Below are 19,171 nucleotides of genomic sequence, written 5' to 3' on the forward strand. Positions count from 1 at the left end.
CTCTGTGGATTTGGGCCACATTAACTATGTAAGTATAAGCTTTATTGGAGATATATCCCCAGAGCACCTCACTAACCTCTGAAAGTCATGGCCCAGCATGCAATGGGCTGTGTAAAACCTCAGAGAAATTTTCAGAGGAGGAAGCCCCCACGGTGGGAGGGGCAGGCAGTCTCTTCTGTGGTTGTTCCAAAGCCCCAATCAGGAATTTGGAGGGGAATGTTCCCAGGACAGTGTGGTGCTGGATGAGCCATTCTGGAGAGAGGGGGAAAATGTAGTAGAGTTTCCTACTGGATGCCATCACTTATGAGCTAATATCTGCTGTCAAGCAGCTGATCAGCTGTGAACAATTACTTATGTGATTACATAAGAATGGCCATACTGGATCAGACCAAAGGTCCATCTAGCCCAGTATCCTGTCTTCTGACAGTGGCCAATGCCAGTTGCTTCAGAGGGAATGAACAGAACAGGTAGTCGTCAAGCATTCCATCCCATGTTGCCTATTCCCACCTTCAGGCTAGGGACAGCATTAGAAACATCAGTATAGCTTCTGGTGATCTAATGGGGGCAGGATCATAACCAACTTCTTCATTGGTTGTGATAGGGCAGCTACACTCCAGTGCAGTAGATGGATGTATTTCTAGGTTAATATGTTCTGATTCCAGACCATAACTCCAAGTGGTCTCAAGCAAGGAAAAGCAGATCGCCCTATTGCTACATTGCTAAAAAAAGTTACCACCACTCAGCAAAAGAGGTGCCCTGGCCTTACATTTTTCCCTCTTTTAGGAGGAGAGGAACTATATAAATACTTTTCTTTTCTTACTTAGATGTTTAAATCCATTGGCAGCTCAGGAAAGATGAGTAGTTATTTTCTTTAGCAGGATAAATTCTTTTCTGGGTGGGGCAAACATAACTTCTGTTATTTATGGAGATAACAACCTTTACTGTTAGGTGAGCAAACTTGCAAGATTATCCCTAGTATATAGATGTGACGATATATGGAGCGGTTGGGGACTCACCTTTTCAAAAGTGTTCACTCATTTTGGATGTCTCCATTTTTGGGTACTCAGCTTGAGAGAGACAGAACCAGATTTTCCAATCACCATTTAGACACCTTCAGAAGTGGTGAGTATGTCAAGTGCTAAACTCTTTTGAAATCCTGCCCATGCGTCACAATGGGAGCTGCTGGCTGCTGAGCTCTTTTTAAAAAAATCGTTTTTAGGTACGTATTGGAGTTGCGCTTTTTTAGAAATCTGGTCCTAGTTGTGGGTGCTGAATACTTGGAAATCTGGACTGTGGGGTCTGATTTTCAGAAATGCTGAGAGCCCACATCTCCAGTAGATGTTGATTTACCTAGGGACATGTAACAGTTCAGTGGCTGACCTGGGATTAGAAAGTAGACTTCTGATCCCAGTTCCAGACTTCATCTGCAGTCAGAGCACACTGCATCTCAACATCTGACTGCTAGAGAATATCTAGGTATCCTGTTGGAGGATTTCTACTGGATAATAAGTGGCTCTCCAAATGAGGGTGTATTCACAAATACATTTTCTTCTTTCTTTTAATTAATCCCAGTCTGGAATTACAAATGTCAGTGATTAGTCATTTGCTGGTATTCTTAGTAACTGATTTTTTAATGAAAGATAAACAGCATGTTTGACAGTATAAGCTATTTTCTTATGCGAGTGTTTAAAAATAGAAAAAGGAATGCAACAGAGTAAGGACTGAGTTATGGTAGATATACAGACTTACTATTAAATGAATGTGTGCAGCGGCTAGCATAAGAGGGTCCTGTTCCGTGACTGGAACTCCTTCTTTGTAGTGCAGTAATACCTAAAAGTTCATCCTATTTGGGCTAGCTTCCCTTGGTGTCCTACCAAAAAGTACAAAGTTTTCTGGTCTTTTTCTTGATCCAGTTCATGAAAGTTTTGTTTCCCTAATTATTACTTGGTAAAGATTTAAGATAATCATTTAGTTTCAGTTTCTGATTTGTTTTCTTTGCACGCACTGGGCTGTTCTAATGTGCTAACTAGTAAGGGCCTCTAACAAACTGTTCTCTGGGGAATCACTGGAATATATCAGCATTTTGGCCATGGCTTCATCCCTATCCCTGCTCCTCAGAGAAACCGTGCAACATATACAATCTCCCTCTTTTTTTTTTTTTTTTAATAGTCTGTGTGTGTGTTTGACCCTGAAATACTACCCCCACTTTCTATTCTCAGGGGGAACCTTCTTCATTCAGAGTTCAGTATGCTCTCTGCTTTGTTACACCTTTTGGAAAGCACTGAGTAGGCCTGGTAGATTTTCTGACCTTCACAGTACTCTTCTGCCCCATCTTTTAGCAGTGGCCAGCAGTGTGTGTGGGAGGGCTGAACTGAGTAAACCCTCAGCAGGCAATGTTGTTTGAGCTGACAGTAACCTACGAGGACTCTAATTTAGGTTACATACCCAGTCTACGTTTTTGAACCTCCACCCTTTAAATGTAATTTATTTATTTCTTATTTTAAATGTTAAGTGAATTTTTAGTGATTAAAAATGGGGCTAGATTGGAAATCCTATAAACAGAAAACCTCAGAGTGCAAAACAGGCCCAACTTAGGTTTCCTTACACTGACACACAGGACCGACTCTAGGCACCGTAAACCAAGCACGTGGCTGGGGTGGCACAATTTCAGGGGTGGCATTCTGGCCATCCTTTTTTTTTTTTTTTTTTTTTTTCTGCTTTGGCAGTTGTACTTTCAGAGTTGTTGGGGTTTTTTTTTGTTTTTTTTTGCTTGGAGTGGCAAAGAACCTAGAGCCAGCCCTGCTGACACAACAGTGTACCTCAATCTTTATTGGAGTGGCTGGGGAGAATTATTTGGCCCACTCTCATCATAATATCCGAGCACCTTACCATCTTTAATATATTTATCCTCAAAATCCCTGTGAAGTTGGGATCATTATTCCCATTTACATGTAGGCAACGGCAGCACAGAGAGACTAAGGCCCAGTTTCTTAAAGGCATTTACATGTCTAACTCCCATTGATTTCAATGAGAATTAGGCACTCAAATAACTTTTGAGGGGCTGTACTTTAGGGCCTAAATCCTAATGACTTTCAGTGAGACCTAGGCTTCTAAGTGCCTAAGTCACCTTTCAAAATGAGCCCAATGTGTCTAAGTCACCTGGGCTATACACCGCTAAGTGGAGCAACTCTTAAACACCTTTACAAATATGGGTCTGAGTGACTTGCCTGAGGTCACATGGGAAGTTTGTGGCAGAGCAGGGAATTGAACCTGGGTCTCTCAAGTACTAGGAGAGTGCCTTAACCATCCAACAATCCTTCTTCTCACTCTTCCTCCTTGGGAGTGGTGATTCATTTGCCTTGCCCATCATTTTGCAACCAAAATGACCAGTGATGGTGGTGTTTTTTGCAGTGCAGACACTGATCCAGAAGGAACTGGACTAAGACCAGCTAAGTCACTTCACATGGTTTATCCATCTGCTTTCAGATCGTAAGAAATTTTGATCGCTCCTGACATGGACTGAATTTCAACCGATGATGCAGAGGTAAAATGTGGTATATTCCCAGTACTCATCTAAAATCTTTTGGATAAGAATATTATTTTGGCTTTTCCTTTGCAGCTGACTGCCATCCTGCAACAGCCTGGACTTTTTTTTTTTTTTTTTTGTATAGCTCACTGCTGTGTTCTATCTTCCCACTGTTTAAAATGCACAGTTGCATGCCAGATTCTAGGACTTTGTATCATTTAAATACAAAATTGGAATAAAAAAGGCATCATGGGGAGCTCCCACTACATGTATATGTTCACTTTGCCCCACAGAGTGGATTCAGCACGTCTTTCTGCAGCACTTAAGGAAGATGCAAAAGGAGTCTCTGCACATCAAAGCCAATGTGTGGGTAATGCCTAAATACCCTAATCCACAGCACTAGCACCTTATTGGAACCTCTGTGTGTGTTGACTATACAATAATCACAGAGTGCAAAGGTGGCAGTGCCAAAAGACTGAGCTTTATTTTACCCCTCCCCCCTCCCCAAGACATTGGATTGACTTGGATATTTCCTTTGAATCCTAGCCTTGGTACACTTGCAGTGTGCGCAGCGCTGGGAGTTAAAGCTGTCCGTACAGCTGTGTAGGGAAAGTGCTGCAGTGTGGCCACACTGACAGACCAGCGCTGCAGTGTGGCCACATTTGCAGCGCTGTTGGGAGTGTACATTATGGGCAGCTATCCCACAGAGCACCTTGTCCCATTTGGCGCCGTGGGTTAGGAGGAACGAAGGTGCGGGTCTTCTGCTTCCTGTCCAGCACCCGTGTGCATCGTTTCACATCCCAGCAATCTCTTGTTTCTGTCCACGTTTGGCGCCATCTTGACCTCTCAACGGTTTCTTGCAGCGCGATTTCTGTGGGAAATGAGCCACAAACTGCTGAGGAAGTATGCTGATGAGTCTCGCCAGCACATCCGTTTGGCAGTTGAGCTATTCCTTAGATCCAAGTGATGAGGGTCCGACGATGAATGCGAGTCGCCTGATGGTATGACACGAAATTGCTGCTGGCATTCATGGAAATGCTCAGCACCATGGAATGCCGCTTTTGGCTGGGAAACAAGCACTGAGTGGTGGGATCACATCGTCATGGAGTCTGGGATGATGAGCAGTGGCTGCAGAACTTTCGGATGAGAAAAGCCACTTTCATGGGACTGTGTGCTGAGCTCGCCCCACCCTGCGGCGCAAGGACACGAGATTGAGAGCTGCCCTGCCGGTGAGAAGCGGTGGCTATTCAGTGTCTATGGAAGCTGGCAACTCCAGACAGCTACCGATCGGTCGTGTAACCAGTTTGGAGTGGAAAGTTGACCGTTGGAATCGTTTGATGCAAGTTTCAGGGCTATTAATCGCATCCTGCTAAGAAGAACTGTGACTCTGAGGAACGTGCAGGACATTGTGATGACTTTGCACAATGGGTTTCCCTAACTGTGGAGGGGTGATGTGGGACGCATATTCCTATTCTGGCACCACCCCACTAGCATCTGAGTACGTTATCGGAGAAGGGTATTTCTCTGTGGTTCTCCAGGCGCTTGTGGATCACTCGTGGCATTTCATTGACATTAACACAGCGTGGCCTGGAAAGGTGCATGATGGATGCATCTTTCGGATCACTGCCTGTTCAGGAAGTGCAGGCAGGGACTTTTCCCAGACTGGAAGATCCCAGTAGGGGACATTGAAATGCCATTGTGATCTTTGAGACCCGCTTAACCGTTAATGCCTTCGCTCATGAAAACCGTATACAGGGAAGCTTGACAGGAGCAAGGAACGGTTCAACTACAGCTGAGCCGGTGCGAATGACTGTGGAGTGTGTTCGGCCATTATAAGGGCGCTGGAGATCTCTGTATGGGAAGCTAGACTTGGGGAAAGCAGCATCCCTGCGGTTATATCCGCGTGCTGTACCTCCATCATATTGGAAGGAAGGGTGAAACATTCAGTCAGGCACGGATCTCTGAGGTTCAACGCCTGGAGGCTGAATTTGCACAGCCAGAGAGGCAGGGCTACTAGAGAGGCCCCAGCACAAGGCTTCAAGGATTAGGGATGCCTTGAGGGAGGATTTGAGGCTGAAACCAAAAGTAATGTTTGGTGCTTGCATGGAGTGAAGTGCAGTGGTTACAATGTTAGTAGAATCTGTTTGTTTTCCTAACTGATTTGCAGTGCCTGTTTCTTCCTGGGCTAAGGTATCTTTTGACTTCTGCAATAATAAAGGCTTTTTCAAAGCCAGAATTCGTTTATTTAAAGAAATAACTTTACTGACAGACACACAACTTTTGGGAACCTAAAAGGGCAGGGGGGTGAGGTGGGTACTGTACAGTCACAGGTTTGAATATGTCCTGTCTGAAGTGCTGTGCAATGACTCTGCACTTCAGGATGAAAATACTGCATGGTGATGGGGTTGAGTGCAGAGGGTAAGGGTCGTAGTTCTCAGGCTGGTTGGTGAACGTACAGGTGTTGGAGGCATGGTGGGGTAAGAACCTGGATGCTGGGGAAGGGGGTTTTGAGCTGAAGATTGAGGCACAAAGGAAAGAGCTTTGGTGGCGCGCGGGCGCGGCGCGCCGTAGTGCTCTGCCTGCATAGCTACGAGTGCCCTGATAGAGTCCGCTTGGTGTGCCAGGATGCTTATCAGCTGCTTTGTGCTTTTCTTCCTGGCGCTGCTTTTTCTGGCGGATCCTGCTTTCCTTTCCCTCCAGTCCTGCACTTTTTGATTCTCTCTGGCAGAGTGATCCATAACTGCTTGCAGTAGGTGCGTCTTTGCTTTTTCGCGGCTTCTTCCAGAGGTTTTGAGTCTTTCAGCTGTTGATAACACGGGCATCCGAGAACTCAAGGTTGCTTGTAGAAGGGCAAAAAAGCAACAGTTAACAGAGGCAAGCATTGTTTATATCACATCAGACAGTATTCCCACAGAGTGAAGGAGTTCATAGTCTTCACAATAGCATAATTTCCCTACCAAGAGAGTGCACATAACCCACAGGAGCCCTGAAATGGTGAGTAAGGGGACTGATTGCTTCAGGGCTGTACGGGTTGTTCTGTGCATTGAGAAGCAAACAGCTGCAGGTGGCACCTACACTGAACGGTTCTCCAACTTTTCCACAGGAGTTAATCCTGGAATATATCTCGCTGCTGCAGGTCACCTGGAAAGAGGCGGAGGGTCTTCTACAGCAATGCGGATTCCGCCCTGGCCCCTGTGCAGTTTCCTGTGTGCAGCAATGTCCCCACCCCTCACGGCACAGTGGCGTGGACGCATTAACCTGACTGGGACAAGGACCACAGTGGCTCTCACAATAAACTTGCGCAAGCGTATTGGACACTGCTCTGGCTGAAACTTTGAAGATTACCGAGTCGATTACTGCGACATGATAGACCACATCAATGGGCTATTCCACATCTAGGCAGGCATGCATGCAGCCCTAACCCTCCTCCTCTCCTGAAACATTTCCATACTGAAAATAAAAGCTGCTTACCAGGAACCCACTCCTCTGCTTGTCCTTCACCAAGTACCGGCTCCGTGACTGGCTACCTTCCTCCTGGCTTGAGAAAGCTCCTGGCTGCATGCCCCTGGGACTCCGGGCTGTCTCCCCCACTCCAGTACCCTCACTCTCGGTTTCCTCACCCCCCTCCTGCTCTGAAGTGTCCATCATGGTCCTCGGATTGGCAGTGGGGTCACCTCCAAGTATCGTGTCAGCTCTTTGTAAAAACGGCAGGTTGTGGGGGCAGCACCAGAGCGGCGGTTTCCCTCATGGCTTTGTATATAGGCACTCCGCAGCTCTCACTTAACCCTGCACTCGCGGCACGTCCCCCTTGTCATGGCCCCTTTCCAGCATGGCCGTTGATATCTGCCCATAGGTATCGTAATTCCTACGGCTGGAGCGCAGCTGTGACTGCACAGCTTCCTTCCCACAAACACTGATGAGGTCCAGCAACTCGCCATTGCTCCATGCTGGGGCTCATTTGAAGCGTGGAGGCATGGTCACCTGGAAAGATTCACTGATTGCACTTCACACCTGTCTGAGCAAACAGGAAGGGGATTTTTAAAATTCCTGGGGCATTTAAAGGACGGGTCTGACGTTTGGTCACCTGAGGCCAGGGCAGTAGAGTTCGAACTGATGAGCAGAGTGGCTGAACAGGCATTGTGGGATACTTCTGAATACCTCTGGAGGCCAATAACAGCGCTTTTGGTGGCCACACTGGCGGAGCAGTGCTGCATCACCAGTGCTGCTGCAGTTATTCCCCAGGCAGAGATAGAGTACAGCCAGCGCTGTATCCAGGGAGATACAGCGCTGGATGTGCCTTGCAAGTGTGGACGGTGTGTGAGTTGCAGCGCTGTAAAGCCACCACCAGCACTGTAACTCTCCAGTGTAGCCAAACCCTTAGGCCATGGCTACACTGGCACTTTACAGCGCTGCAACTGGGGTGTGAAAAAACACCCCTCTGAGCGCTGCAAGATGCAGCGCTGTAAAGTGTCAGTGTAATCAGGGCGGCAGCGCTGGGAACGCGGCTCCCAGCGCTGCACGCTACACCCGTAAGGGATGTGGTTTACAAGCAGCGCTGGGAGAGCTCTCTCCCAGCGCTGCGGCTTTGAATACACTCACACTTCAAAGCGCTGCCACGGCAGCGCTCCCGCAGCACTGCCAGGGCAGCGCTTTGAAATGTCTAATATAGCCATGGCCTTAGAGAGGAAAATACTAAGCGGATTCCTCTTTTGTTTCTCTCATGAATACAGATCATGATGTCGTTGTCTTCCACGTGATGTTTTTGATTTGGGCCTATGTCACTTGTGTCCTTCTGTTTTTACCTTCTGGGCTGTTTGACTCAGGAAAGCGTGATACCGAGGGCTGCTTGTTGTTATTAATTATGTGCTGCTTTTCAGTTAGGCTTTGAGTGTTGGCTTTCTGTCCTTGGAACCTTGCTAATATCTCAGACAATTGGCCTGTTGTTTAGCCAGTGCTGCAGGCCTTTTGTGAATCTTAGTTAAAAAAAAGTAATAAAAGAATGACTAATTGAGCATGAGCAATGCTGGTGAGACTGTAGTCCATTGTGTAACTATTGAGAGCAAAATTTGCATTCCTAGAAAAGCTTGTTTGCGGTCAAAATATAGGGCACTCTCTTTATTGCTCATGGGAAAACATGTACTGTATATTCAGCTCAGGATGCTATTTAAAAGAATCAACTTTATAGAAAGTGACATTTTCTTTGCTTGGAACACTGAAGTCAGATTGAAACCCTGGTTTGCTTGGCAACAGAAGTGAATCTTTCTTACTGAGGCAAGTATCGCGGGGGCTATTTTAAGTCTGTCACACACACGCACTATGATTTGTGTGCTGAAGTGGCTTCTTTTAAGATTGTTTAGCACTGTGACGTGGCCAAATCTTTTGAAGGGGAAGGCTACAGTCCTATGTTATGTAACTATCTGCCTCTTCTCAGTGCCAGAGGGCACCCGCCAATTGTCTCTCTCTTATTTCAAAAATATATTTGTCTGTGGCTTTTTTCCTGAGATGTGTAAGTTAAGCAGAAGATAAAGTAGTATCTAACAACGTTCAGAGAAATCATGACTTCTAGGTAACTCTTAAATGTAGTCAATTGTATACTGGGTACATGTACAGTATAAATACAGTATGCTGAGCTTTTGTACGTGTGCACATTTTATATAAATGTATAATAGATTAAGTTGCTGTCTGTATGTGCATTCTGTTGTAGGTAGGATAATCTGTTTTTCTGGTCCATTTTGGTGTGAAGATTCAAGTCTGACTCATCGATGAATGGGGGATAATGGTTCCTTTGTTGATCTTCTCTGTTTAGACCAGTGTTTCTCAAATGCAGCCACCAGGGGCTTTTCTTACGGCCACAGCCTCCTGGGCAGTGATTAGTGGGGCGGGGCAGATGCAAAGCATTGGCCCGTCCCCAGGGGCCACTGAAGTGGTTGGGCCCTGCCCCGCTTTGGAGAGATACAAACTGGAGCAACAGGCAGCCAGTGAGTTCCCCACTTTCCCAGTGGGATTGGGCTTCAGCCCTCAGGTGGCAGGCTCCAGCCATGGGGCTTCAGGCTCTGTCTCCTGGGCATGGGGCTTTGGGCTCAATACCCTGGCTGTGTGGTGATGATGGGCTCTGGCCCCAAACTCGTTCCCCCATCACCTTTTCCCCCCCCACTGCCTCTCTCAGTGCCCCATCACCCCTAGCCCCTGCTGTCTCTGTACCTACCTCCCTATCCAAGGCTTAATTTGTCCTCAGGCTTGCTGGGTCTGAATAAGAGTTTGTTAATATAACTTTTCACAGCACACTTAGTAGCTAGCAAGTCTTTTAAAAAAAAAAAAAATCAAAAAAAGCAACAGAAACAGTAAGAAAAATGACAAGAATGATCAAAGCACTTTATTTGTGTTTCTATTCTGTTTAGGTCCAATAAAGACTAGAGACAACTGTACACTATTTTTATTATTGAGTCTGTTTTAAAAAAAACAAACAAAACCCAACCTACATAGATAGGTTACAATGATTTGGACATGTATCCATGCTAATTTATTTCTTTTTTCTAAAGTTAATGAAGTATTTTAGGAAAAATTGTCACAGCACTCAGAGGCCATGAAAAAATTTGTTGTGAGAACACCTGGTTTAGACTGAGAGAGTTCTTTGGGGCCCAGACTGTCTGTTGCACTGTGTATGCACAGTGCATAGCACAGTGGATCCCAAATCTCAATTGTGGCTTTTAGATGTTAGTGTCTACAAAACAATTAAAATAGTAATTTTTAAATGTTGTAGTGTGGGATCCTATTCTGCAGCCCTTACGCAGGCACAAGCAGTCTACTCCTGCCGATAGGCCAAGCAAGCTTCTGTTTCAGTACTTTGCAGAATTGTGTCATTAAGGGGTGCTGCATAGTCACTGGGATCCTTGCGTGAATGAGGGTTTAGGGCAGAAGTGGGCAAACGGTGGGCCACATCCAGTCCGTGGGACCCTCCTGCCCGGCCCCTGAGCTCCTGGCTTGGGAGGCTACCCCTGGTCCTTCCCCTGCAGTTCCCCCTCCTCCGCAGCTTCTGCTCGCTCTGCTGCCAGTGCAATATGCCGAGTGGGCGGGGCTGTGAGCCTCTGGGCAGTGCAACTGCAGAGCTCGGCCTGACCTGGTGCTCTGTGCTGCACGGTGGTGATGGTGTGGGTGGTTCCAGCCGGGCGGCGCAGCTATAGCGCCACCAACCATCGGTGCTCCAGGCAGCGCGGTAAGGGGCAGGGAGCAGGGGGTTGGATAGAGGGCAGGGGAGTTCGGTGGGGTGATCAGGGGGCGGGGGTGTGGATAGGGGTCTAGGCGGTCAGAGGGCAGGGAACAGGGGGGTTGGATGGGGGCAGGGGTACCGGGGGGGCAGAAGGAGGGGAAGTTGGACGGGGCGGCGCGGAGTAGTCAGGGGACAGGGAGAAGGGTGTGGATGGGCAGGGGCACCGCGGGCAAGTCAAATGAGAGGGGGGGGTTGGATGGGGTTGTGGGGGGCAGTCAGGGGAAGGGATTCCAGGGGAAGTCAGGGGACTGGGAGCAGGGGGGCGTGGGTGGGGCAGGGGCCCCAGCGGGACCATCAGGAATCAGGGTGTATTGGATGGGGCAGGAGTCCCAGGGAGGGGAGTGGAGGGGAGTGGGGGCTGGGCCACGATCCCTTCCCCTAACCGGCCCTCCATACAATTTCCAAAACCCGATGCGGCTCTCAGGCCAAAAAATTTGCGCGCATCTGGTTTAGGCCCTTAGTAAACTGCTCAATGGGAAACATGTATTGAACAGCAAGGTGGACTTCTTGTCTTCTGGTCAGCACTGGCTGGATGGAGCAGAGTAGCGATATCTCGGAGGAATGGGTTCTGTTCTGATATGACCCAAACTTTCTTCAGTATTTCTTTTTCCTTCTGTGAGGGAGAGAGAGGAGCAGGGAAGAGTGTTGAAAGGGAAGTGTTGCCATCTTGGATGTTGAAAATGAGCAGGGAGTGCTCAATAACTCTGTTTATTTATGCTTTAAAAGAAAGTCCATGAGGTACTAGAAGTGCTCCTATGCATGGCCCGACTACAAAATTCAAACCAATTGGATGCCAGTTTTCTGGCATTTGGAATTTCCAAATTAAATTCTTTTTGCCACTAGTCATGATTAATTTTCAGTTTTCACCTTGCATTTTCAGGACTGCACATAAAGAGAAACTTTTTGAGAAAAACAGGAAGAGAGGAAATGGAAAGTATATTCTGCAGTGCTTTTATCCTTTATGACCTCTGCAGCTGAAACAACATAGCACAGTGCTGTATTTTATCACCTGTTTTCCATATCAGTTCAGTGGCTGCAGAAAGAAAATATACAGTTTGATAAAGTGAAAATGCGTGAGCAGCTTATACCAATTAGTATCCGAGCAGCTGGCACACCTCTACAAGCAAAAAGCAGCTACTTGTTGCAGCAGCAGGCAGGAACATCCATAAAGAAAGCATTAGCGCATCAATCTGGCGTGCTATGAGGTTATTTTGCTTGCTTTCCTCATGAGAATGAGCCTGGCAAAGATTTTCAAGCTTAGGACACTAAATTTGGTACCCAACACATTATTCAGTCACCCTAAATGAAAGTGGCCCTATTTTCAGAAGGGCTGACCACCCCGCCCCCCCATCCCATTGAATTCACTAGGAATTGCAGATGCTCAACCCCTTTGAAAATCAAGTCAAACTTATATTTAGGTGCATAAATAAGGATTTAAGAGACTAATTTTAGGTACCTAAGTTTGAAAATTTTGGCCATTATTTTTTTTCGGAGAGACAGAGGCATCTGTCCACTCTCACCCTTCAGAGGCTGAACAAGTATAGCAGAAAAAGAAAAATTTAGATGGTTTCCTTGGGAAACACCCCGTCCCAAGCTGCACATGGTTGGTTGAGGCTATTGGTCTGCCACTTGTGTGCTTTCCTGTGTTTCTGTTGATCCAGAGGTGGAAACAATTAAGATGCCACGTAGGAAATTACCATTATAGTAATTACACGTCCTGATGGCGGATTCATCTTACCCGGTTTCTCACAGGGACAAGGTAGTGTTATGACTTTATTCTAAATTCTTGCCAAAACTTGTCACAGTGCTTGAGCTTCATATAATTCGGTAAAATTTGTTGCCACAACTTTATTTTCAAAACCCATGACCTACGAGGAAAGGTTATGTTGTATACTTGAGATGTGAAAAAAAACACCGTAGGTTTTATTTTCACAGAAGAAACCTTTCTGGAATTCCCCTAGGATATCTATTTCCTTTTTCGAAAAATCTAAATTTCAGACTATTTAAGTACAAAAGATATCCAAATAGATCAATTTGCCTGCTACAGGAGAAGGCTAGGTACTATATGGGGTGAGATTTCATTACTGCTTAAATAGTGTGGCAATCTGCATCAAGTTTAAATTTTCTTTTTTCACCTTTAAGGTCCATCTTTGTTTGACTAACTTCAGCTTCTATGTCTGTCCTTCCTTATCTGCTCTTATTCCTTATCGCATCTTCCCATCTTCACACTGCCAGATTGTATGCTTCTTCCAAATCAATGCTTTCTTCTGCAAATGGAATGCCCCTATTGAATGAGTCTGGGGGGCCCAACCCCCCTGTGAACTAATAATCGGCAAAGCGAATAACTGATAATGCATTTTTAAAAATCACTGTATGTTTCATTTCTGTCCTTCACTGTTTGTATGTGGCTTGTTTTTTTAGATTGTGAGTTCTTTGGAGCAAGGACTGCATCTTATTATGTTTGGAAAGCATCTAGCCTCTTGTGGGTAATCCTAGTAATGATTGGCACCCTACCAACAGCTGAGCCACTGAATTTAGTTCTCATTATAATTCCCTTTATTAATTGCCTATATCTGCTCCCCATAGCCCAGGGCTCTATAATGAGGGTAAGTAGTAAAAGAGGGCATTGCTGACTCCATCCTCTGGACAAATCTTGGTCTAATTTAAAGTTAGAAACCTGGCCTTCAGAAATGCATTTAACTGTTCTGGCAATGTAAAATATAATTATCAGGATGAGGAGTAGACTGTACATCAGTGGTAGGCATACCCCCAAACTGCTTGTGATTGCAGGGACAAATTAGGATCGAAATAGCAAGAATACTCTGGAAAGTCATTCTTGGTCATTCCCCAACAGTGCCTTTGAATCACTTTGGGGAAGCTCTGTTCCCATTTAATAGTGGTAGCAAAAAAGAAGTAGGCAGAGCAGCTGGGTTTTGGAGCTTGGGGTGAGCAGAGGTTAGTAGGTACTTGGGAGACTGAGGTGTATTCTAAAGGATCAGTAATACAATACTTAGCACTTCCAAAGAGCTCCAGGTATTTTGAGAACATCAGTGAATGTAGGTGCTCAGCATCCTTGTAGGGGGTCAGGAATCTAAGTGTCCCCATGGTGACGTAGCCCCATTGACTACAGTGGAGCTGTGCTGATTTACACCTGCTGAGGTCTAGCTGTTAGAGTTCTCACACATACATAGCCATCCTATTTTTTGGGTTCCCCTTCCAATTTTCAAAACCAGCAATTACACAGGACCATTAAAATCCACAGCCACCCATCCATACGGTCACAATTCACCCCATCCCATATTGCCATTATTCCCCAGGTAACAAATTCCTCCTTGATATTCTCGTCTCAGCCCCTCCTTAAATACCTGCAAAAATGGACAGTTTTACAGTGGGTCTGGAAGGCTAACAAATCCCTGGGAGTGAAGGCGCACTGCAGAATCTAAGGACCCTCATAGAGAGTGCCCGGGCAGCAGCTCTCTCTGTTCCATATTAAGGAATCTCCACCTCGAGGTTCTCCACTGATTGTAACTGCAGTAGTGTGGAGCAAGAAGAGAGGGAGTCTGCTGGGTAACCTAGACCCATGGTTCAAACAAACATCTTGAACTGAACCCAGATGCCCACAGACTGCCAGTGCAGCTCCCAGAACACTGATATAATGTGCTTCCAGTGCAAAACACCACATACCAGACAGGGCTGGATTTACACCTTATGCACTACTAGGCACAGCATCTTCTTCAGCGTCCCCACTCCCCGTCCCCCCCGGCCCGCAGCTGATCTTTGTGTTTTGTGTAAAAAATAAAATGAAAAGAAATATAAACACAGCCTCCCCAGGAAGGCACAAGACCCTCTGCCATGCATGGTGCTCCCTGTCTGAGCTGGGGCGCAGCCCACCTGTCCCAGGCAAGATGCAAGGGGGGACTGTACCTCTCCGCAAGGCGAATGGTCCCTGGGTGTCTTCCATCCCTCCCGCAGCCCGGTCTGCCTGTGCAAGTGAACGGGGTGCTGGCCACGGCCCTCCCTCTCTCTCTCCCCTGCATGGGGTAGGGGCAGCGGGCGGACGAGATTGGGACAGGGCTGGGATGCTCCCAGCTCCTTCAGCAGCTGCCCCGACCGTCCGCGGCTCATGGCGCCCCCAGGCTGACTTGGACGCTCATCCTGCTCCAGCCCCACATGCTGGGCAGCCACCAACCCATGCCAGAAACCTGGCTGCCCGCAGGGGAGCTGTATGTATTAGCTTTTAGGTATCCCTAAAATGCTGGTGCCCCTAGGCACATGCCTACTGTACCTAATTGGAAATCCAGCCCTGATAAGCAATTTGCCATGTTTCAGCCTAAGCGCAGCTTCTGAATGGGCCTAAGTAGAGTGTCGTATAGTGGTCTAATCTCAGGGTGGCAAAGGCTTTCATACGCTGGAGAGACGACAACACACAGAGGTTAAATAATTTGTCCAAATCTCAAACAATATCTGTGGCAGACCTAAGAACATATCTCAGTTCTTCATTCCTGGTCTGTGTGTTAGCTGCAAAACTGTCTTTTCCTTCAAGGAGTATTAGGCCACATGGCTTCAGGTTTTTTTCATATAGGAGAACTCCAGGTTAGCTAAACCACTGAAGGTAATAAATGTAGTGTGTAAAGGGACATCGGGTTAATTAGTTTGCTCAGCGGAGCCATGTCAACCCAGACCTGACTGATACTGATAGGAGGAAGAATGTCATGAGCCAACTGAGTTTAAGTTCTTTGTTAAGTCAGTGTTGGTTCCTTAGCTTCATTTCAGTTTAGTATTAATGATTGATGAGGTGAATAGAGGCACTGAGCCAAACACTTGCAACCTATGTATACTCTTCAGAGCTGCCTAATCCAGCTATGTCATAAGTGGTGTTTGCTGTGTATGCAGGGTAGGTCTTTCAAAAGTGCTCATGTTGGACTAGCTCTGCTGTCACTGATGTTAGGCCAATGATTGATTGGCACTTTTGAAAATTTCGCTTAGAATGTGCAAACATTTACCTGCATAAAAAACCATTTGGGACTAAGCATGATCAACAAATACCAAGTGCTCTTACAATCTCAACTGAATGTCCGCTGTCTTGTCCCTTAGGTAGTCATTTCCCCCTGTGCAAAATGAGCCTAAAACTCTACCAGCCAGATTTGATAGCATTTTACTTACACTTTGCATAAGTGGACACAAAATGCAAGGCAGTGGAGAATCTGGCCCCTGCCATATAGGTCTGGACTCAGATGCAAGGAATTGAAGAAAGGAGAACTGGAAGTGATATTAATGATGGGGACTTTTGCATATAAGTGACACTTTATGGGATGACTCCCATAACGGAAATGTTGATGTTGATGGGGAGGTGTCTGCATAGATGGTGAGAGAGGAGGGTTAGAAGAGGTGGCATTGTGTGTCCAAGGTGCGCACGGTGCCAGTGAGCTGATGTCTGTCTAAAGACCTGATCCTGTGAACCTTTGCTCAAGATTTGTCCACACACAAAGTCGCACCAGATGAACTAAAGGTCTGATTATTATTTTTTTAAGTCGAATTAGTTAAACCTTTGTAAATCCCTGAGTGGATACTTGGAAGGCACAAGCCAAACTGATATAAACCAGGCTTAAACTGATTTAGGAGGGTCCATCAAGGGGTTTGCACTGGTTTAACTAAACTGGTATAAGCAAATCAGTGCATGCTGTGTAGACAAGGCCTTGCGCAAGTAAGGCCATGCCTAAGTGAGGGAGTGTTGTGGGATTGGGCTTTACATTATTTTTTTCCAGGACTTTGCTTCATTTACTGTCTGTGAAACACTGGATGTACAAGTGGTTCTATGATAACATCCAAAGTACAGCATTGTCTTAGTGTATATTAATTTCCAGAACTAAGTAGTTTGGAAAGGAAGTGATTGGCAGTCCAATGGTGTACAGTAAATAAACCACATTGAATTGTTTGTCTCAAGTTCATATTTTAAATAATTTATTCTTGAGTCTATTTCTGAAACTTTAAATGAAAATAATTATTCATCACCTAGTAGTAGGATAAAAAGTTACAATTGCATTTTTATCCTTGTCGCCAAAGTATTTACTCCTAGCCAGAGCCACATTTGCTGTAGTAATCTCTCGCTTTTCTTTAAATGTTACCAGTGTAGGATTTCCCCAGACTTGAAAGCAGGGAAATTGAATGTTTTTTGTAATTTGATATTTGTTTGTTTTACCAGTGAAAGAGTCAAGTAGCAGGGGGGGAAAAAAAAAAAAACCTCTGAGACAACTAACAGGTCTCCAGACCTATCTGAAAGCCTACACCTAGATGTTTCCAGCATATGATGTCACATACTCAACTAATGCAACAATTGATGGTGACGTTTAGGCTGGACTTTGGCCCTTGCAAGCTATGTGTGCAAGTTCTTTCTCTCTACACAGAGCCCCACTGAAGTCAGCGGGGCTCCATGTGGACACAAGGTTCCACCCATACGGAGTTCATTGCTGCATTGGGACCTTTGTGAGTACCATTGGAGATAGGATGTTTTGCTACCGTTGCACAGCATTTCAGGAGAGCTAATGCTAGGTGTAAGCTGGTAAGGTTAAAGGGAACGTTTCAGCGTGAATACACAGTGCAACAGTACTAATTTTATTTATGCACAGCCATACTGGAGGGGCAATATAGAAAAACAGGATGATGCCATGATGTTATAGTTTCTCAAATAGTGCTGCATGTCACCAGGGATGTACGAGGATCTAGGAGAAGAGCCTGTTGTAGTGCATGAGAGTTACATTAAAACCCAAAGGAACAAAGTTACAATTGGTGGAAGAAACTTTTCGTTTGTTCTGATTTCATTTTCCCTGCTTCCATGGTAAATCTATGGTCAGGCCGGTAAATCCCATAGTAACACAGTAACATCTGTTATATAAATGTTTGAAATTGAAGCTTTTTGCTTTAGTTAGACTCAGAAATGCACAAGTCTGACATGTATTTGTCTCTTTGTAGTGCTTCCACCTCTCACTCGGACCAGTCAGTGCATACAAAATCTGCTTCGGTTGTGTCATCAGATTCTGTCTCCACCTCCACAGACAACTTTTCTCCAGATTTGAGGGTACGTATTTCCTTTTTTGAGGCTACAGTGAGATCTCAAGTACAGTGTTTGGTGGTGGCGTAAGACTTCAGCCTCCAGATTAACAGCGCAGTTTATTTAGCAGGAGCTGGAGAGGGACACAGAACCCAACAGCTGAAATAGAAGTTAGTTTGATCTCTACACCATTGCTTCCTTTGTTACTGAATAAACAGTCTTGTAAGTGGTCCCATGTTTGGGACCAGACTTTCAAAAGAGTTCAGCTTCCAAGAGTTCAGCCCACCTAAATAAGGGCCGGATTCAGCACCCAGCTGCTCTCACAGCACCTTAATTTGGTGCCTTGATGGAAGCTGATCCTCTGAAAATCTGGCCCTGTTTGTGAGCATTGAACTCTTGAAATATCTGGCTCTTAACATCTGTCTTGAAATAGCTTGCACTGGAACGATCACTGACAAATACTAGCTGGTACTTCCAGTGATATAGACTTCTCCTCTAATAAAGACCTCTTAAATCGAAATATCAAACTTGGGTACCTAGAGCCAGGCAACTAATTCCATAGCTGAACACCTAAATAAGTAGTCTGATGGCCAGGATGCTGAAATGTACCTGCAGTTCATACTGAAGCCTGTGGGATTTGTGGGAGTATCCAGACCAGTGAGGTGCCTTGTCACCACTTGCCCTGCAACTTGGGGTGCCTCACAATGCTTTGCAGCTGTAGCTCCCACCTGGGCCACTCACAAACAGCCTGCCAGCATGCAGGTCACACCCCAGGTGTGTGTATGGCTACAGCTCTGGTCCAGCAACTCTGACCCCAGCAGCCTGACAGCAAAGACCAGCCACACTCTGGCTTCCACCAGCCTTGGTAACTAATTACAGGGTGATCCCAACATACTCCCAGTCTCAAATTTTTCCCAAAATCTGTGTGTTCTGCACTGTCCAGCCTTCTCCTGGACAACCCAGACATAATTAGGTCCATTGCCTCGCTACGGGGATCAACATACAACAGTTTGCTACCTTAAAATGAAATTATGCAAACTTTTCACAAGACTGGATTAATTTTAATAAAACAATAAAACAAATGTATTTAACTAGAAGGGGAGATGTTTTATTTGAGTAAAAATATAAGCCATAAAGTCAGAAATGGTTACAAGAGAAATAAAGATAAAATGCTTCCTAGTACTAAACTTAACTAATTAGATTTTGTTCAAGATGAAGTCCCTTACCACGTTTTCCCATTAACAGTTCTGACCCAACTGTCAGGCCAAGATCTGCTCCCAAAGTCCAACAACTGTTTCTTTTGTAATCTTAAGTGAAAATGAGAGATGGA

At 45.7% G+C, this 19,171-nt stretch overlaps 1 protein-coding gene across 1 annotated transcript in view; it reads left to right on the top strand.

The window, feature by feature from the left end:
- MTMR2 (myotubularin related protein 2) overlaps positions 1 to 19,171 on the top strand; it is an 86,252-nt gene that overhangs the window by 12,924 nt on the left and 54,157 nt on the right. The window contains exon 2 of the mRNA XM_032762865.2: positions 17,763 to 17,868. Coding sequence (XP_032618756.1) covers positions 17,763 to 17,868 — 106 coding nt within the window. The remainder of the gene's footprint in view (positions 1 to 17,762; positions 17,869 to 19,171) is intronic.

The sequence above is a fragment of the Chelonoidis abingdonii genome, chromosome 1, assembly GCF_003597395.2.
Source record: "Chelonoidis abingdonii isolate Lonesome George chromosome 1, CheloAbing_2.0, whole genome shotgun sequence".
NCBI classification, from domain to species: Eukaryota; Metazoa; Chordata; order Testudines; family Testudinidae; genus Chelonoidis; species Chelonoidis abingdonii.